Genomic DNA, 22,254 nt, shown 5'->3' with positions numbered 1-22,254 from the left:
ACCTCGGAGCCCCAGGAAAGCTCCCCCGATCGGCGGCCAGGCGGCCTTCGCAGGAAGATAACCGGGAGGTGACACGTTATTGAATGAAACATCGGTGTCACTGAGGCACGCTCTCCTCCGATCCCTCTTTCGTGGACAAGGATGTCTCTTAGTCTAAGAAATTCCCATGTGATCAGTCTCCTCTCTCTCCTCTCTCTTTCCCCTCGTTTCCCTTACCTCTGCGCTGGCCGCTCACAGCCCCAATTCTCCCGCCCGCCCTCTTCAAGGACCATTACAACAAATCTAAAGGTACTGATGCTGCCCTCCCCGCCCCGCAAAGAAATCACAGATTCTCAGATCTGTCCTCCAGGAGGCTAAGATGCTCGGAGAAATAATGATGAATAATCTGTCTTTGCTGAGCAAACAACAGTCAAATATTCCAAATGACGTAGCCCTTGAATGGGGGAAACGACAGTCGACATCCTAAAACCCAACTCCGTGAATCTCCTCATGGTCCCCAAACTAGGGTGGTTTTTACTTTCCTAACAATTTATTGCCAGGATCACCCGTTTGGTATTTATTGGACAATGCTATATATTCCTGCTCATCTCTTTTTGGTTTTTTTTTTTTCTCATCTCTTTTTGAATGTATGTTTTATCTTGTCTCTCCAAATAGATTATACGCTCTGAGCAGAATGTTGCCTGCCTTATTTTTGCAAAAATTCTTACTCATTTATTGATTTTTATTTTTTCTAGGGGCGCCAGGGTGCCTCAGTCGGTTAAGCGTTTGCCTCCAGCTCAGGTCATGACCCCGGGGTCCTGGGATGGAGCCCCGCTTCCAGCCCCCTGCTCAGCGGTGGGTCTGCTTCTCCCTCTCCCTCTGCCCCTCCACTTGCTCCTGTGTGCTCGCTTGCTCTCTCTCTCTCTCTTTCCCACTGTCTCTCTCTCTCTTTGTGCCAAATGAATAAATAAAATCTTTTTTTTTTTTAATTTTTCTGGATTCTCCTTTAGTAGTGGGTCTCACATTTCAGTGGCCCAAGAATAACTGGGGAAGCTGGTCAAACGTTTTTAATGAGGCAGTTCATGGACCCCATATAGAGACCTTCTCTCCTGTCATGTCTGTGCAGCCCATCGCCTTGTTCTCAGGTACATGTATTTTGACTGACATTCTAGACGTATAAAAAGAAAACCTAAACTTCAGAAACACCAAATTAGGCCACTATTAAAGAGAGACTATTCCTAAAAATAGCTCAGCTATCTAGGGATTTTAAATATAGAAATTCTTTTTAGTCTTGAACATTTGAAACCCTTGTCCTAGTACCTAAACTCATTATTGCTTAAATAACTGATTCTCAAGTTGCTCTTGGGAGTGGCGACACCTTGATTGTAGTTTTTTTTAGTTAAAAACCAAACCTTTTACATTCTTCACATCTCAGGCAGCCTGTAGCAATGGAACAGACATTCACTGAACACCTACTATGTGCTGGATAATACACCAGATGCTGGGGCTTCTGGGACTTCATGGTTCCTTTTCATAAATGGGAAAATCTTTAAAACTTGAAGTAACATACATGTTTTTGTGTACGTACTTAAAATTTACAGAAACTCTAAGATAACCACACATAGCCTAAGAATGAATATAGCAGGGCTGTAAATTTCTGTTGGCACCCCTTACTAAAAAATAATAACAACAATAATAATAATTAATAATAATATTTACTTAACAGATTGAGGTTATTCTAGGATTAGTGAGTAGGTGGGTAAGGGCAAACAGATAATTCAGATAATTCCATAAACTTTATAATAATAATAATAATAATTAATAATAATATTTACTTAACAGATTGAGGTTATTCTAGGATTAGTGAGTAGGTGGGAAAGGGCAAACAGATAATTCAGATAATTCCTTAAACTTTTTACTGTTTACTGAAACATTCTTAGAGAATACCTCCAAGTGAGACAGAAATCTCAAGGATGGAACCACCAGTGCGTAATTGAAAATCTATTTCCAGATAGAGTGGAGACCCAACGCAAAACAAAGCAAAGCAAAACAAAAGTGTAAGAAGCACTTGTTCTTTTTTTCTTTTTCTTTTTCTTTTTTTTTAAACATGGTGTCAAACTTTTAAGAGACACTCATGGGCACAGGGACCCCTTGCTGCAACGGGACGAACTGGATGTCTCCCATGTCCGCCACCCAGAACCCAGTTCCCTGCGGTAGGAGGGCAGTCAATACTCCATTCCCTGATGCCACTACCTTTGCTCATCTTCCCTCTAATGGCCAGACTCTCAATTTCACCCCACAAGCTTAAATCAACAGTGCTAATGCCTCCCATAACCTCCGGATTATTTCCTGTGTGTTGATTTTCTGGGGAATGTGTACATTTTGGTGTTGACAGTACAAGGTATATTCCATGCTCTCTCTTGAACTTAGCAGGTTTTGACAGATTTATGTGAGGACAGATGGCCATTACAGGCTGAAGGCTGACAAGAGGCAGTTCAGAGCATTGTTAACACACTTGCACAAACTCTCAGCAGTGCAGCACTGTGCAGAATGTAATTCAGACTATAGCTTTTTTATTACTGCCTATTTTCTTTTGTCAAAAGAGCCTGCTGTGCAGAGCAACAAATGGCTGCTATTACCCAGAATGTAATGGGTGTCAGACAAATCACGTAACACAAACAATCAAGAGTATGTAGGTCATATTTCAACAGAGCACAACCTTAGCAATATTTATGATTACTGCATTGAAATGTGTTCTATAATAAACAAGTACCTCTGCATCACTCACACTTATGCACTTCTGCACAGCAAATCTGGGAGAAGTGCTACACACTCCACAGTCATCTTTTTAAACAGCCCTTTTATTTAAAAAAAAAAAAAGTCAGAGACAAGTTTTGTTTTGTTTTGTTTTTCATTATGTGCTATAAAACGATTTTCTTTGAGGAGTTCTCTTTTGGGTTTGTTTGTTTAATTGAATGACTCTGATAAACGATGACTCCTCTGCTGTGGATGTGTGTGCATGTGTGTGTGTGCATGTGTGTTCCGCGATCCACCCAATGACTCCAGCAGGGTTTGTTTTCTGTTTTTTTCTTTCTTTCTTTCTTTTCTTTCTTTCTTTCTTTCTTTCTTTCTTTCTTTCTTTCTTTCTTTCTTTCTTTCTTTCTTTCTTTCTTTCTTTCTTTTTAATGATTTATAACATTTTACAGAATCTCATTCTCTATTTGTGACTTGCTTTGGACTTTCTTTGGTAGTGGGATTTTTCTCAGGTCACATGTCAGTTGAAATATTTCTTGTCTTTTTTTTTAAAGATTTTTATTTATTTATTCATGAGAGAGTTGAAATATTTCTTAAGGAGAAACGATGAGAAGACGAGTTTCTAATTTCCTTAAAACCTTACTGAGAAAGGACTGGGCAGAGAGGCATGTGGCTTATCCTACTCTTCTATTCTGTGCCTCAAGAACTTGGAGTGGGTGTCAAGAGATCACAGGAAGGGCTGCTACTCAGTAGGAACTGTACTGCTCTGCTAGTGGGAATATTTGGTATAAAATATGCCCTCTCCGGCCCCCAACCTCCCCAGGACTTTCTGAGCCCCAGAGGAGCCAGCCACTGAAGCATTAATGCTCAAACGGAGGAACCTCCCTTACCCTGCTCAGTCCTGGGGTGACCATCACCCTAAACTGCTCTGACTGCCAGTGCCCCTGCCCTTTACCACTCACTGCGTCCTACATCACGCCTGGGTTCTGGGGAACAGACTGGCCTCACAGAAAAGCTTCAGAGCCTTTCTAGGACATGTGCCTAATTCTCCAACTCTTGCTCATGGAAGATGAAGTTATTAATTGGCTCCTGTGCCCTTTCCCACAGCGCTGGAGCGGGAGCTGGGCTGAGAGTGGGGGAGGGGACCTGTCTTTCCAGGCAGCTATCACCAAACTCCCCTGAAGCTGGTGTAAGTACTTTGTTATTCCTGGCTTAAAAGAAATTTGGATAGTAGCTATTTCCCAAAAAGATAACTCGAGAACAAAGGAATGATCCTTCCAGATGTTGGGTCTAGAAGAATGAGACCAAAAAAAGGAAATGAAGGATATAGTTGAAATATGGAAGAAATCCCTGACGGTAAGAGTTGCCAAACATTGGAATGGGCTGTAAGAGAATTTGTGGGGTCTCCCTCTCTTGGATTCTTTGGGCTCAGGAATGGATTATATGACCTGTCAAAATCACTTTCCAGTTCTCTCATGCTAGGGTTTTCCTTGTAAAACTACCAACTACTGCTCATATTTTGCTTTGGTTTATTTCCCCAAAGATAAGGCACATACAAAAGATGTATATGCCCAAAGGGTACAGCAAATTTGTGTTGTCTGTCAATATTCCGTCCAGCAAAATAAATTCTTAAATAGGAAGTGCAAAAAGGATAATAATATAAAACTACACATAAAAGAAATTACAAATTGATTGGTTAATGAGTGGGTTCTTAAGCACAAGTCCACCAAGGTGCAATGTGAATGATTGCCCATTTAAACCAAGGGAAAACATAAACTGGGAAAAAAAAATGGCACCTAATCACTCGTCTTCTATCATCAAAACCATGAGAGAAATACAATACTAATGGAGGACGACATTGCTAAGACCTAGTGTGTTAGGATGGTGAAACTGCTGACTATTTTATTCTTTCCATTTCCCTAATTGGTTATAAAATAATTATACTCTGTTTTATTACTTTTATAGTAATAACTTTAAAAACAATTTATATGTACACATACATATTCATATATGTGAAATTTGGGGGTCAGCCACTTGGTCCCTAACCAAATTCCTTCATGTCTAGTGGCTAAAACCATCATCTAGTTGAACTGACATTGCTTTGCCGTTTCCATTTCAGAAACAAAAAAAGTCTAGCACTCTGAAAATCTCCATATGCAATAGATTTAAATGCCTTCTGCCAAAAGAGCATTCTCTACTCTCATCTTGCTTTACTAACAGCTATTTTGAAATCAAATTAGTTTTTACACCTGTAAAAAAGAAGTGTTTTTTTTATCAGCCAAAATGAGCTAGTTTAGGACAATCACAAAGTCAGACCAGCTGGCAATACCTAATAAAGCAAACTTCCTGTCTCATCCCTCCTGTTTCCCAAAGACTCTGCAGATGGGGCAGAGGGAGTATTCTGGAGGTCTCAGAATTTTGTTGACTCTTTACACTTGTACTCAAATGTTTGGAAAATTTCACTAACATTTGTGAGAGTAGGGATGCCTGGGTGGCTCAGCAGTTGAGCGTCTGCCTTCAGCTCAGGGCCTGATCCCAAGCACCTGGGATCAAGTCCCACATCAGGAGCCTGCCTCTCCTTCTGCCTATGTCTCTGCTTCTCTTTCTCCATGTCTCTCATGAATAAACAAATAAAATGTTTTGAAAATAAATAAATAAATAAATAAATAAATAAATAAATAAATAAATAAACAAACAAACATTTGTGAGAGTAAAGAAAAAGAAGACACCAGAAAGTCCTGGGCAACAGCTTGATCCATTTCCTTGGCCAGAACAACATGGATTAAGCCTATAGACCAAGGATCAACAGATCAACAACATGAATGTTTCCACTCTGTCCACTTCCTTGCCGCACCTATGGCAGACATCATTAATTGATGGTGACATTTTCATGAGTACAGACTTGGCCTTGGAATTCTCCTCAACACAATGCTCCTGGTCGCCAATACCAGTCAATGACATTTGGCAAGTGAAATGAAACCTATTTAACATAACAGATGTTGACTATTATCTTTAAAATTAAGGCTTCAGTAAAGAGACATCATCTCTCATCGCATGGATGTGCTTTGAAGCGCGAGTCCACCACAGAGCTAGGGTCAACATATAGCTTTTTCCTCGAAAGTGAAATGGCCAGAGAATGTAAATAAATAAATAAACAAACAAACATGTATAACATGCTTTCTAGGGAGTGTGTAACCTCCAGAACGTATAGTAATGTAGAAGTAGCTGTTGTTAAGAGACCATCAAGGAGTAGATCTTTCTACCTTGATTTGGTGAATCCTATACTCACACCAAAAAACAGTGTATCTTCAGTTTTATAGCGGAATTAGAGGGAATTTTGCCACAAAGAAAATATAGAAGTCCATATATGAGTGTACCAAAGAGAAAAAAAAAAAACATTAGGGTCACTGAAAGGAAACAGGTAAGATAATTAAAAGTTGAAAAGATGAACAACAAGGTACAATGACCTCAGCAGATAAAGTTAATGCAGAATTAGTAGTTCAATATCTAATATTTATTGAATACTTACATACACTGGCACTGGAGGAAGCCTTTTTCATGTTTTACCTCTATCCTCAGAGTGACTCAATGAGATACAGGTACTGTTATTATCTTCGTTTGGTTCATTAGGATCCTGAGTCTTACAGAAGTTAATTAAAATGACCACAGGTCACCTTGCTAGATGGTAGATCCAGAATTTGAACTTGGGTTTGTCCAATGTCAGAGCCATGGTTTTGCACAACCTCACTAAGCTATGCTGTCTGCTTTTAGAAATCATAGCAGACTACTTTTACCTGGAGCTTCACTGTTTATAAAGTTTTTAAATTCTGGCTGACTGCACATGTAATTGCCATTTTTGGATGTCAAAAATGGTTGAGTACTGGCAATTTTATTTTTCAACCTATATTTTAGTCCTTTGAGTCAGACAGTAATTTGATTTGGGGATTATAACTATGACTTTAACATTAAGGAAACTAAAACCCAGAAAAGATTAAGGACAGAGAGAGCATTTTAGCAATTAAAAGATGAAGGAGGAAAAGTACATGCTCCGTCTTGTAGTTCCTTGTTGATTTCACTGCCCATGCCAAGTACAGTGTTACTCAAACACCTTTTTGATTTCCTACTTTCTTGCTTCTGCTCCATCAATATCCTCTCCACTTTCCATCTGTGCAGTTCAAATCCGATACAAATATTTCTCTCCCAAAGGCTCCCCAAGGTGGTTTAGCCCACAGAGAGCACCAATCCCTCCACACTCCTCTCCGTGGATTACCTGGGTCCTTCACTAATGATATCGCCTTAATTCTGCCTCCAGTCCTTGAACCATCTTTATAATTCTTTTCACTCTTCTGCATTTAACTTGAGGCAAAGTTACAGGGTTCCCTTTGATAACTTCTTTTCTCCCTTTGGTGATTCCCTGGAGGTGCAATCAGTGTCTGTCACCTCTTTCAATTCCTACCATGCAAGAAATTTTACTAAAGATTGTTCGAGGAGATGGTGATCATAAGCATCACATACTGCATAGCATTTCAAACATACGTCTATCCCAAAAAAACTCTTCCTCACACCACCCTCCAATCAAGTTCCAAATTTCTATTTTTCCAAGTTCCTCCTCAGCCCCTTGTTTTCCTAGAGCTCTACATTCTTTCTACTTTGTAATGCAATTGGGCCCTACCTCAGTTTCTCTAATTTGCACCTTCACACTTAAAACTACCACACTCAATAAACTCAAAAACACCCTCTGGGTCCATCTTTCTTAGAAGGTAACAAAACCTTATAGATAATAAATAATATTTTGCCTTCATGCTACTTGTACAATGTGTGTTGTTTCCCCCAACAAACTATAAACCCACATCTTAAACACAAGAACATCTGTTTAGAAGGCCACTACAATGCTTCATGCTTTATATGGATCAGTCTCTAGGTCTTCTATTTGATGTATATCTCCTAAGACATATTGAAAGCATAGAGCACATATTAAAAACATGTTGGTAAACTGATTTCCACTGTAGCCAATAATCTTTCAAAGCACCAAGAGAAAAAGATTTAAACCAGTCAGATAAATTCTGATTCACTGACAGAAATACACTGTGTATATTTTTAAGGATTCTAAATATGTAAAAAAATGTATCTTCTATAAATCTCTACTTGTCTTTCAATAGTGTAGGCTACTAAACTTTCAAAGTCATCACTAAATTATTTAAAATTAGGTATCTATCAATAAGAAAAATGTTAAAACTTTTACAAGAAGGAAATAGAAGTGCTTTTTGTAACATCATAATCTCACTAATGGAAGGAATGCAATTAAAATGATATATTCATATATATATAACATTTTAAAAATGCTAGCATGGGATATCTTTGGAAATGTGCAGTAAGGCAAGTATATCCATGTAGGGTTAATAGGGCTATCCATGAAAGAACTTCTCAGGATAGCAATGAGGCAATATATACCAAAAGACACCAAGATGTTATATCTTTGTAGTCATTATTAAAAACTAATAATAGTTTATTTTGAGAAAATAAGATAAAATTTATGAATAGAACAATAGCAACAATAACAAAAAACCCACAAATAATCTGATTAGAATGGTCAAAGGACCTGAATAGATATTTTTCCAAAGAATACATATAGATGGCCAATAGACACATAAAAAGATGCTCAACATCCTTAAATGATCAGGAAAATGGACATTAAAACCATAATGAAATATCACCTTCTGCCTATCAGAATGACTAGTAGCGAAAATACAAGAAATAACAAGTGTTGATGAGAATGTAGGGAAAAAAAAAAAAGAAACCTGTGACTGCTGGAGGAAATGTAAATTGGCACAGCCACTCTGGAAACAATATGGAGATTCTTCAAAAAAATTAAAAATAGAAGTACCATATAATTCAGTAATTCCACTATTGGGTATTTACTCAACAAAGATGAAAACACTAATTAGAAAATATATATGCATCTCTATGTTTATTGCAGCATTATTTATAATAACCAAAACAGAAAAGCAATAGATGAATAAATAAGATGTAGTATACATATATTATGGAATATTACTCAGTCATAAAAAAGAATAAAATCTTGCCATTTGTGAAAGCACGAATGGATCTACAGTGTCTTATGCTAAGTGAAATAAGTCAGACAGGGAAACGCAAATCCCATATGATTTCACTTATGTAGGGAATCTAAAAAACAAAACAAAACAAACAAACAAAAAACAGAAACAGACTCATAAATACAGAGAACAAACTGATGTTTGCCAGAGGGGAGGGAGGTGGAGGGATGCACAAAATAGGTGAAGGGGATGAGGAGGTACAAACTTCCAGTTATAAATATGTCACAGGGATAAAAAACACAGCATAGGGAATTCATCAATAATAGTGTAATAACTTGTATGGTGACAGATGGTAACTACACTTATTATGGCAAGCACTGCAATATATATAGAAGTGTTGAATTACGATGTTGTATACCTGAAACTAATATAACATCGTATGTCGACTATACTTCTGTAAAAAATTATGAACAAACATTTCTAAAGCAGTGCTATTTCAAAATGGTTACACTTCAAAACAACCTAAATTTATAATGCGAGTGTGATTAAATAAATTTTGATGTAACTACTAAGATTAATGTCATACAACACACTAAAAACCTGATAATAAAAGGTCTGTGATAATAAAATAATTTTCTCATTAAAATGTTAACTGAAAAATCAGGATGCAAAATTATATATACAAAATGACTATAGTATAAATATAATGTATAAGATTATCCATAGGAAGAAAATGCTATGGATAACTTTGCACCTTAGAATTGTGAATAGGGGCACCTGGGTGGCTCAGTCAATTAAGTGTCTGTCTCTTGGTTTTTGCTAAGGTCATGATCTTAGGGTTGTGGGTTAGAGGCTCCTCATCGGGCTCTGTGCTCAGCAGGGAATTTACTTGAGATTATTTCCCTCTCCCTCTCCATCTGCCTCTCCCCTTGCTCATGCTCTCTCTTTCTCTCTTTTTTTCTCAAATAAATAAGTAAATTAAAAAAAAAGAATTATGAATATTTTCCCACTAGTTTATATTTTTGACACTTTTATAGTAAGCTTTATTATTTATGAGAATTATAAAAAGCCTTTTGCTTATGATTTTATTTATTTATTTGAGAGAGAGAAAGAGTGAGAGAGCACAAGCAGAGGGAGGGACAGAGGGACAAGCAGACTCCCCATTGAGCAGGGACCCTGAAGTGGGCTTGATCCCGGGACTTCTCCCAAGACCATGATCCGAGCCAAAGGCAAAACCTTAACCAATTGAGCCACCCAGGTGCCTCTAATAAAAACCTTTTAACAGAAGCCTCGGTGTGGCTATACAAAGTGGAAGCTTTCTCAATTCCCTCTGAAACAAAATAAGTGACTAATACAACATTCTGAATACTCATAGTTAATAGATTCCTTTCAATGGAGTTGTTATCATGAGCCACAGTAGTATTTCCCAAACCAGTTGATGTCTATTATAGTGGTAACTGGAATTATGTAAGATAACAAAATACTATGCCATTGTATGAAGTATAAGAAAAAATGTTTCCATAAGAAGAACCAATAAAGGTATGTCATTGAAAGAAGAAGCTGTCCAATCAGTTATAGACAGGTGGTATTGGAAACACTGGGAAAACATGGTAAATTATGATTATTATTTATTTATAGGAAAAGCATAAAAATCTAGAATGATTTTGCGCTCAGACTACTACACAAAGATCTTTAATTCTTTTCCTCTAAAAAGCAAGAATTGAACAGTGGATACCATCTAAGATACATCATGACTACAGTTTGTGCCAGAAAGATTAATGGATTGCCAGTGAGGATTTTTAAGTTCAAGGCAAAGGTCTCTGTTTCTTATACAAAAAATCTGATCTTTGAATGTTTCTTTATATGACTTAGGCAAAAACAAAATGACATTGGATACTTTAATCAGTTTTTTTTTATAAACCCACCAGATACTCATTCTTATTGGTCAGATAAGAAGGCCTCTACTGAATATGATATATATATATATATATATATATATATATACATAAAAGTTACTTATAACCATATAAGTAATTATAACTTATTTAAGAAATGATGTTATGTATATGCCTATGGGCGAGTATATATGTGCACATGTATGCATGCATATAAAGATAGACATTTGCACACATAAATGTGTCCACACACATAAAATATATATATAAACACCATGAAATTAACTACCCTACTGCTTGACCAAATCATGCGATCATGCAATAGACCTTTCATAAGAAGCAAACTCCTTATGACCTTTCATAATTTAGCAAACTCAAAGTGTGAAATTAAACTTAGGGACAATGACCATGGTGTATGTAGACACTATAGTTCTGGTTGAAAGCACCTTGTTTAAGTTACTGTTCCTTTACCCTTATCAGCAATGGCCAGAGTCAAGGAACTTCTTGTTCAGGCAGCCTAAGATTCACCTTCTGGAGTAGAAAGTTCAAGTATCTAAACCTAAAGCACTCAGTGCAAAGGCACCATTTACAACCAACTTCTAAGTCTGCCTAGGAAATCTGTGGATTATTAAGTTACTCGGGGCTTATTCCAAGTTTTTAAAGCTCCTTTCTCTACAGTGCATAAAGTAAGACTGACTAAATGAGTCCAGAAGTCCAAATGGTGAAGAAAATCACTCTTGTTTTAAAACACATAAGCACATTTTGTCTTGGTGAACGGGCACATTTTCAGTTTTCTCCTTTGCTGAAAAGATATAAAAATGGTAACATATATAGGAAAGCATTATACTGTTAAGTATAATGGTGAGTGACACAAGATTCCAATTAAAACATTGATATAATGAATAAAGTGGCATTCAAAATGTTGCTCCTTGCTTTCTAGCTCTGTGATCTTGGGAAAATTATTTAGCACTTCTGAACCTTAACATCCTTATCTTAAAGATGAGAAAATTACCACTGTCTTCATGAGGTCATTGTGAAACTAGTCAAAACCACTCATACGCCTGGCACACTTATTGAGTGGGAGACCAATAAATGTTAATTTCTCATCCTGCTCAAGTTTTGGTGTCTTATTCTGACATAGGGTTATTTAGGGAGCTAAAGTAATAACATACATCAGAGGGTCTGGCCCAGGTCTGACACACAATACATGTCTTCTCTTAAAAAAAAAAAAAAAAAAAAAAAAAGGTGGAAATATTTATAGGTAACTACTTATCCAATGTTGCTTGTATAATTTGTTAATTTCATTAATCACATAGAGAATATGTGCTATTATTTAATACATATTTCACACACACACACACACACACACACACAGCTCCAAGTGAAATACAGGGCTTACCTGCAGTTCCAGAGAGTTCCACACTTAAGGTTCGTTCAATAGTCTTGTTCTCAAATGGGGAACCCTTGGGGTCACTGGAAGATATGGCACATTTATAAAAACAAACTGAAATGGAGTTGCTGTAGCCAAATGTATTAGAACCCCCTTCCCTTTCTGAAAATGGTTACATTTCTTAATACTTACTTTGGTGACTCTGGGGTCAGAGGAAGAGATAAAGTTGTTGGTTTGGCTAAAGAAAAAAAAAGGAAACTGATTATGAAATATTGAGTTCTGGGGTTTTTTTAAGAATTTTTTTTTTTCCTACTACAATCAGGTTGGAAACTGGAAACTGAAAACTCAAGTAAGGAAATCCCTGAATATTGGATCAAAGTCAGACAACAGTCCATTATGCTAAAACAAATTCCAAACAACATTTGCATTGGTAAACTATCATTCAAAAACACATACAAAAACAGAATTTTCCCCAAAATGTAGCATCTCGGTTAAGGATACAAAATTTGCATCATACCATCAGAGAGAAATAATGTGTTCTATTTTAATTTGGAATACAGTACACGGTTTGTTTAGACAAGAAAACAGCAGAATAACTATAAGACAACAGAACGTTATGAATATTCAGTTGATTTTTCTCCTAAAATGTAGAATTTTATATCTAGCCCTGAGAATAGGTTATTTCTATGAGGCCAAAGCTCAAGCAATAACCATTCCATTTACTGGAAATTAATTGAAAGATTATGACAAATTGTGGACATTGACCCAGACAGTGTAAAAGGGATTCAAATCCCCAAAATTATAGACAACTAAAGTAAGATAACTGCATTTATCAGTTGAGAGACCTATAGACTTGCAAAGAGAGCTCATTTACTTCCTTTTATGCTTCCTAAATCTTACCTCCTACAGGAGGCATTTCCCAATTAGGAAGGGTGGAGTAAGAATCTTCTTCTCACTCCAAAATTTCAATTGCTTCTCCTTGGCAGTCTTGTATTTTGAACAGAAGGAGGGGAAAACATGATGAGAAACGTACTTGGGATATACATCCACATATTATGTGTATATATATATATATATATATATATATATATATGCTTAACTATAAAGATATATTTATATGTATGTAGGTTTATGTCAATTTTTTCTCATTAACATAATTACTTTCAAAAGGTCAAGAGATAGTCATTTACGAAATGAAAATCATAGAGTTGAAACTAAAAAGGTCTTTAGAATAAACTCTTATTTTATGGATGAAAAAACTGAGATCTAAAGATGTGAAATGATATTTCCAGGGCCATAAAACTAGTTACTGGCAGAGTCAGCCCAGAATATGTTTCCTTTTTCCTATTACCAAAAGGAATTGCATTCAGTAGATATTAAAGTAAATTAATCAACCCCAGTAATTAAGGTCCTTTGAAATGTGAAAATATTATTTATGTCCAAATTAGGCTGAAATTACATACTTTACTTGGATAAATAGTATTTACATATTTAATTTGTCGATTTAGATTTAGTTTTTAAACAATTGAATGGTTTATCATCTATCCAATGTGCATCCAGAAATATGAAGTTCACGCTGTCTTCTACAAATTAGGTACATTGATTGATTGGCTTTTATACATACAGATAAATGAACTGGTTTTACATTAATTTTTTTGTATGTCTGATATAATGAGTCTTTCTAAAAGAACACACTCATGAAAGGAATTTACCAACATTTTTGGCATTCAACTAATATTTAGGATCATGCATAGAGGCTCCATAGCAGATATCACTAAATACGAACTGCGTGCTATGTCACGCAATAAATACACGTTGAAAATCGGTCTCTGGGACTTCAGTTTTCAAGGTGTAGGGTAGGCTATCCGAAATACTCAAAGGAAGATCCCCAACATTCTGATAGTTGGGTATCGGTGATGGCAAGGGCACTGGAAGGAGAGCCATAGGCAGTGGCCATGTTTAGTGGGGTCAATGGCAAACAGGAAGTGAAGGCCCTAGGAAGGTCCAGCCCCAAACCACATAGAGTAAGAGAACCTCTTCCCTGAATTTCCCACACTCACGAAAGCTACCACTAGAGGAGGACTGATTTGGTTTACTGGGAGTTTAATCCACACTATTCCAAAGACTAACAGACCAGGGCCTCTAAGATCCTTAGAGGGCAGGAATGCATCTTGTTCATGCAGGTCATGGTCTTTTTGATGAATGAATACGTTACCAAATGAATGAATAAATGAATATAGGGGACACCAACATGAGCCAAAGGTCAGGCCATTATCCTAAGGAAGTGAAAAGAACTTGACCACACGATATCACAGAGCATACATGCAGTTCAGGGAGAAAACATCACAACAAAAAAGGTAAACCTCGGTAGGTCCTTGGTTATTATCTCTAATCACTAATATATTTTCTACTTTTAAAGTTTGAACAACAATTTAAAAAAATCCTGAACCTGAGCACTTATTTCTTGTTGGTTATTCACAGCCAGCCATGTTTTTGCTTTATTTTGTTTTGTTTTAGGCCTTTAATAACTATAGGAATTTTGTGGATTTTTTGTTTGTTTGGTTTGGGGTTTTTTGTGTTTTTGTCAATAGGCTTTGTTCTGGGATTAAATTTTTATGCTTTGCCACAGGCATACAGCTTTTTAAAAAATCCACATATAGCAGGTCTCACCTAAAAAAATATATCCTCCATAGGCCGATTTAACTCCTCACTGCCATGGTTTGTAAAAGTTTTCAGTAATATTCGTGGTAAGTGGATTTAAAAAACAAAAAAAACCAAAAAACTCCGAAACTCTAAAAATCTAGAAGGGCCAAATAAAATCTTAAGAATATAAAAATGATAAAGATGTTGAGAACATGTGCTGTTGGCCTGGGTTCACTGACTATAGGGTAATAGCTGGCTTCAGACTTCAAATTCAGCTCCAGAAGATGAACGGATGACTAGGACACACTAGGACAAGGTTGAGAGGATCCCAGTGAATTTTTCAGTCCACTCACTAGAGTGAGCTCAGCTGGCTTCCCTTCACCTGAGACCCTCCACACCACTGCATCCCACAGCCCTGTTGGTCCTGCTCAGAAAAACTGGTCCAGTGCATGTGTGTAAGGGACCAGTCAGGGTAAGGCGAGCTACAAAAAGATTTGGCCCGTTTCAATAAATATCTTTCCCTGAACTGACAGAAAAGGATGGCCAAGGGATTTTGAGATATCCACCAGGCAAAAGCTAATTGAGAGCCAATTTAAAACTTTAAAAGAACATTCCTGAAGGTTTATGGTGAGGTAGGGATGAGAGAGGGAAATTGAAAACACTGGAAAGAAAATACTTATTAAAAGCAGCAGCAACAGCATACCTGTATGAAATAATCATGGTTCAAAACAGGGATCAGGGACTACCACTCTGCAGCTGGAAGGGGAAGTCGGGGAAACAAAAGGGAAAAAAGAAGTGGGTGTTTGTAATTGCTATTTTAGAATATGCTTGCTTCTGGGGTACCTGGGTGGTGCACTCAGTTAAGCATCGACTCCGGGTTTCGGTGCAGGTATGATCTCCAGGTTGTGAGATCGAGCCCCCAGTGGGTTCCACGCTCTGCATAGAGTCTGCTTAAGACTCTCTCCCGCTCCCTCCCCTCCACCGCGTTCTCTCTCACACATGCGCACACACACACACACTCTCTCTCTCTCAATTAAAAATTAATCTTTAAAAGAAAAAAAAAAGAATACATCTGCTTCCACTACCAGGTTAAAGGTAGGGTTCATGTGGAAGTCGGGATGTTTGAAAGCAACAGCAACTTTCAACAAGCTTCCTTTGGGCCTCTAAGATAGGCCGGTGTTGAGGTTTTGAGGGAAAAGACAAAAAAGAAAGAAAATTATATCTCTGCCAAGACAGGTTTCCCCCAAATCACTCTGATCTGCCTCAAACACATCAGCCTTCCAGAATGTATGAGGACAATAAAAATCAACCCAGATGCGTAGTTTGATCTGGGCAATATATTTTAATAGAAAGCAAATAAAAATAAATTCCAGAAATTTCCAAATCCTTATTTACAAAATAAATCTAGGAGCATAACATGGGGTCTTTAAAAAAAAAATGCACTTAATAATTGGGAGAGGCTGCACAAATGCCATGTACTCTTTCTTAAGGTCTATACAGCAAATCAACAATGCCTCATTTTTTTCCATTATTAGAAAGGGGGGGAAAAAGGCTTTTTAATATTGGCTGGCCCAGCTTGCTCCGAATTTCAATTATGTCAGTAATTCAGATTTCACATAAACCTTCCCCCACCCGCTCCCCACCCAAGCTCACATTTCAGGTGCCTTTTGGTGATGGTGAATGAGGCTGCGTGTCAGCCGAATAGGACAACCTGTGTCCAAGGCAGGTGTTGCTTCTGTTTGGTTTTGCTTTGCTTTTAAGGCTATAATCAAGGGCTGAATTCCCTCTCCAGAGAGACAGCGGTGGAGCGGAGGCCCGGAGTCGCGGCACTCCCAGCCGGGTGCAAGCTCGCTCTGCCTCCGGCGCCCTCACCGCCAGCCTGGTTTCGGCCCCCGGCCTACCTTGCAAATGTTGAGACTGCGATTGTGTGTGGGACTTCTTTTTGGAGGTGCATTTGTCTCTGCTACTGTTCCTGTTCTCTGTGGGTTTGGTGTGAGGCGGGTCATCATTTGTGGTCAGATACTTGAGAAGCTCCGAGCAGGGACGTCTTTGTGGCTTTTGCTGTTGACAAATGCTCTTCGCTTTATTGCTCCATGAATTCTCGGTCTTAAAAACAAGGCATAAAGAAAGCTAAAATTAGTGAACTGAACCTTATCAGAATGGATATAGGTTTTCTGAAGAGATGAGATTTTCAATGAAGTGTTCAGTCTAAGTGTACTAGATCTATGAGCTGTGAATAATTGTTTGCAGAACAAGGAAAGAAAATTACATTTAAAATTCCTAAATGACATTTATGCAGCTTTTTATTTCATTTCTCCTACATTTCAATGTTCCTACTCAGCAACATGTAACTAACAAGACCCTATAGCGCCTTTACTGTGAATAAAAAAAAATAAGCTGGTTTAAACCTTAATTTGCCACTGATTGCTGGAGCCCCGTATTCACAATTCTCTTAAGTACCCCTTAACGCTCCGTTTTCACTCACAGTGAATGGCAAGACAAACATTGTTTAATACAGCCCGCTAACCGAATTATGTCATTGCCAGCATTCCATCCAATTAATGGCAGAGATAGATCTTTTGCGGTGATTCCAGAGCAATCTTTCTCAGGTTAGACAGCTGGCAAAACGGCAATCCTGCATCTTAAAGTCACTCGTAGATAATACCAGCCTATCAGCAAATTTCACCGGAACCCACATTGCCGCATGTATTAATAAAGTGGGCAAGGAGTAACAGACGGCGGAGCTTCCATTCCAATCATCCAAAGACAAAGCACAAATGAACTCTTTCTAGCTTAAAGTAGCTGGAGCGCTGCTTTTGGAAACCCATTTCATATTGTTTCACATTATAAAGGAACTGCAGGATCCCAGCTGAATACATCGAAATAAACCTATTCTTTGTTTTACTGCTTCAAGCAAAATCCTTTGTTACTTTCCCTCCTATATTAAAAAGTTTACGTTGTACCTTAACAACTGCAGGGTTTGTTCTGATCCTGTGATTATGGTTTGCATGGTTCTGGGTACTGAGACCACTGCATTCATTATAACTTAGCTGAGTGTTGGCTGGTGCCAGTAAGAGCTTCTTAAGCTAGAAACGTATCAGAGAAGGGGAAAAGCAAGAAAAGTTATGCATCGTTTAAGCATTAGAATAAGTTACTGGAATTTTAAACTTAAAGTTCATTCATTAGAAAAATTAATCCTCTCACTCGTTATAGTCACACCTGAACACAATAGTGCTAAAGGAAACGTATTTTTTAAAAGTAAAAAATTTGGTGTCACACTCCCAACTGCGAAGGTATTTCCTTTCCCTACCTTGGAGACTGAGTATTGTCTTTTTTTTTTTTTTTTTTTTATAAAGTAAGACAAAGGGATCTTCCTAAAAGGATTTCCAAATACCTATTAGGTGAGGAAAGCTGCCCTGCTAAGTGAGGAGCTGGGATTAGGGACAGAATATAGTACATTTCCCCTCAATAACCCAAATGAATCAAGGGGGAAAAAAATTAAAGATTCTGTAATGTCTTGAATGATATTGCACAATCCAGTTTAACTTCACTGATTCAAAGGATGTTTAGGTGTAAAGAGGGGCCATCTCTGAAAAAGATTTGTGAATCGATAGAGTCAGGAGATGCGATTCTGGCTCAGGCAAAGCATTTACTGTGTCTTGGCCTCGGTTTCTTCATTTGGCTTGCTGGCCTTCTAGGCCCTCCAGGCTTAAGCAGGCAGTGTGACGCTGAGTCAACAACCCCTCCCAGTCGAGCCAATTATGTGGATGAAAATCATCTGGTATCAATGTAAAGACATCAAAGTACTAGACAGCAACGGCAAGTGGAGAAATGCTGGGGGGTGAGGGGGCAGGAAACAACTTACGAGATTGTTTCTTCTAAACCACAAATCTCGAAAGGCAGGGAAGTACAAGTAGGGTCTCCATGTGTTTACATGGAGTGCTTTTAACATTTTTCAAAAAACCTAGAGATGGAAAAGAGACCAGCTCTAAACGGCATGCCAAGGAACATTATTAAAGTTTGGAGGATAGCTTTCCATAATTTACATCGTGTGGTCTTACATCAGATTTATGGCAAATGACAAATGGCTACCATAGATGAGAAGGTAAACTGTGTCTTAGAACTAATAAAATTCTGGTCAAGCACTGCATCCAAAAGAAAATTTACTCCTCATTGCCAACAAATTCACTCTTCATTGCCTCCCATAAATTTAGGGAACTTAGGTTGCAAATGTGCTATTATTTTTCAATCTTCATAAGAATTATGGATGCAAAACCTAAAAATATTGCATGTCCCTTGATCTACTTTTTTATTTCTAGAATCGTAGGCATCGGAATAAAACTATAAATGTGTCGATTATTATATAATTTATGATGGTGAGAAATTGGAAAAAGACTAAATGCCCGACCATAAGGAATCTCTTAATGAACTAGGACATCTGCAAACAATAAAATAATATGTAACATGAACAACTAGACATCTATCTCAAATTCACAAACATAAGGATGTATCTCAAAACAAGAGGAGATTTCAATCTCTTTTTAACATTAGAGATTACTTGATTGTACAGGTGAATTTCTGGGTCTATTCCTTTTGGGTTGTCTGCATGTTCTACGTTTCTACCATGAACATAAACGATGCTAAGGAAATAAAAACACACGCACGTACGTAGCAAAAGGCCATGAAAATAAAGTGTAGTGAGTCCACGTGAAAGCTGTTATTACCAACATTTTTAAACACGGAATCACAGAATTTGCAACTCTGAGTGTGCTCGGGAATTGTTTCTCGGCCCCAGTCTAAACTGAAAGTCCAAACCTGATTGTCACTACATCATGCCCAGGCAGCGGGTAGCCAGAGGCCACTCGGATTCCTGTTAAGCAGTAGGAAGGGCTCTTACTAGAGACGGCTCTTCGGCCTCCTGCGGTGGAGGGGTGCCGTCAGGCACGGAGGAAGGACTGGCCTCATTCTCAGTGGTCACATCTCCATCTGTCAGTGCATCGAATGAGGGCAATCCGTCTTCATCCACGGGGAGACTGTCCAGTGTCTCTGTGAGGACGGCTAGCAAGTTTGCCTCGTTCTCTTCATCTATCTTCTACAAAAACAGAAAAACAGGCGACGTGAGAGAGTTGACATTGGGGGATAGGGAGCGCTATCAATCAGCACAGACGGCTCACGTTTATCCCAATGAGTAAACTCTCCGCAAAATTGTGAATGCTCATGCTGGAACCCCAAAGACCACATCTTCTTCAAATTCCACATCCATGTTTGGTCTCAATCACACACCTCACTGGTCCCTCTCAGTGCCAACCTCAGATGTGGAGCTGTCCAAGTTAGCCCTATGACGTTGGGGTGGATCGCGGCTGATTTTGACTGTTGTTCCCAATCAAAGGCCCCATGCCTAGGTCTTGTTTCTCTAACTAAGGGAGAAGGTCTAGAGAATCTCAGAACTTGAGAGAATTTTAACCATCGTCTATTTCATCTTCAGATATAGTGTTTCAATCTCCTGTGCAGCCGAAATGTTTAGATAACCCACTGTTTGAACAGCACCAGAAACTGAAACTACAGCGAGAGGAACTATACACTTTCATGGTTTCAATTATAATCTCATCACTGAACACTCCACAGCCATTTATTTCCCTCCCTGACATCTCTCCCAACTTTAGTCATAAATCTAGAACTGCCCACTGGATATTTCTACCTGATAATAGCTCCTTCTTGCTCCGAAACCCAACCATAGGACCTTTCGCAACAAAACTGCTGTTTCCCTTGACCTCCTGACTTTGGGTAACAGTTCTTCGCACCCAACCTATACAACTACCTTGAGTCTTCTTTATGTGGTCAGTCATTAATTAGAGTCTTACTCTGCAATGTCACTTAAATGCATTCATTTCTTGTGGCCAGGGTACCATTCACATGCGACATTACTTTGAACGGGGGGCTCCTGCGAATATATTCTCACTTGTTTCCTTCCCCAACTCCCACAGTCACTCCCATCCACACACCCTTGGAAAGTTAATCCTCAGGTATTCATTCCATAAACACATCTGCCTACCTACTACACCAGGGCCATGCTTGGTGTCAGAGATGGAAAGAGGAAGACAAACCTCTGCCCTCCGAAAACCCTTCCAGTGGAAGGGAAGACCCTGTGAATCATTTATTTTAAAAACATCTATTTCAGGACTCTGCATATCTTTCAAGATCTCCCAAATTGGAGCTTATACACCATTGTTTATAGGGAAATGGGTTAGAGTCCATGTACCTGGGCAGCCAGTGCCAATGCTAGGCACACAGTATGCTCATTGATGACTTGCTGAATAATTCATCGATCTGCATTTACTGCCTCGAATATACATTGTGTAGATCACTTTCTCTTCCTTCTGTTAGCACTTCACATTGTTTGTCCAATTTGACCTGCTTCATAAATCTTTTTTTTAAAGTTCCGCATGCTATGACATTAACAATATCGGCTAAATTATCCCACACAGATTCTATTACAAAATGCACCTAAGCTGCTGACATCTAATGAAGCCAGCAGTGCCCACACGTCCTTTCTCTCTAGCACTGAACTCCAGTTAATTGACCTGACAAAATTACAAGAATCACAGAATAAGACAGCTAATCAGAAAATCAAATTGTATTACTAGAGAAATTAGGCAGGCCTTTATCACGTATACATTCTATTTTCACATAAAAATTGTTTTCTCTCATTACTGATGAGTCCCCATCCAGGAGTAAAACTACAGACTTCTTTCTCTTCTGAATTCGAGAGGCCAAAAAGAGCCATTTGTACTCATGGTCGACTTTACTAGCATTTCTTAACGTTTCCATAATGTGTCTCCCTAATGCCCCTGGACTTTGCATTGGGAGTCAAGTGGTTTTGGGCACACAGGATGGAATGACAACTGTCTGAGTTTTAAGACTCCACTGTAGGAGGTAAATCCCAATCAAAGGGGTGAAATATTAACTTCAAAATCGCACCGCTTCTTCCATAAATTGATCAATTCTTTAAAAATCAAATTACTTGATTTAATAATAACAAAACATTATTGATCATAGTACCCAGCTTCAATTCTTCTGGATCTGTCCAGGTCATCTGAATAATAAAGATACTGAAATGTTTTCACTTATTTTCTGCCCAGGATCATAATATAGTGTCCAAAGATTCTAATCTTTCCCCTTTTTATTTGGATTCCACCCACATATGAAAAACCAAATTCAGGTTATTAATCCATCCTAAATAGAAATCATATTTAAATTAAATGCATAGTATTTTAAATAATCTAAAATCATGAGATTTACATTAATATAAATATATCCATATTATCTAATAAAAATCTTTGAAGATCTCTCAGGTACACATGCAGGCACACACTCATGCACAGTTTCAGTAAATTGGACTTTTTTTTCCAGGTATCCCAATTTTCTTCTTTCACTGAAGTTCAAAAATAGCTCAAGAAAAACAGTTAAGAATGTTTACCAATAAATGAGTAATTTTGTTTACCCCGATTTAAATTTTGTATTTGGCTTTCCAGCAACACTA

The 22,254-nt window shown here is 38.0% G+C and overlaps 1 protein-coding gene across 8 annotated transcripts in view; it reads right to left on the bottom strand.

Moving 5' to 3' along the window:
* PPARGC1A (PPARG coactivator 1 alpha) overlaps positions 1 to 22,254 on the bottom strand; it is a 638,569-nt gene that overhangs the window by 23,080 nt on the left and 593,235 nt on the right. For all 8 annotated transcript variants that reach the window (XM_072809006.1, XM_072809042.1, XM_072808984.1 and 5 more), the window contains 5 exons: positions 19,612 to 19,806; positions 17,678 to 17,800; positions 16,616 to 16,820; positions 12,264 to 12,309; positions 12,081 to 12,154 (listed from right to left, as the gene is read on the bottom strand). In XM_072809006.1, coding sequence (XP_072665107.1) covers positions 12,081 to 12,154; positions 12,264 to 12,309; positions 16,616 to 16,820; positions 17,678 to 17,800; positions 19,612 to 19,806 — 643 coding nt within the window. The remainder of the gene's footprint in view (positions 1 to 12,080; positions 12,155 to 12,263; positions 12,310 to 16,615; positions 16,821 to 17,677; positions 17,801 to 19,611; positions 19,807 to 22,254) is intronic.

This window comes from Canis lupus, chromosome 2, assembly GCF_048164855.1.
Source record: "Canis lupus baileyi chromosome 2, mCanLup2.hap1, whole genome shotgun sequence".
Classification (NCBI taxonomy): domain Eukaryota; kingdom Metazoa; phylum Chordata; class Mammalia; order Carnivora; family Canidae; genus Canis; species Canis lupus.
This window is presented reverse-complemented; position numbering and strand designations above follow the sequence as displayed.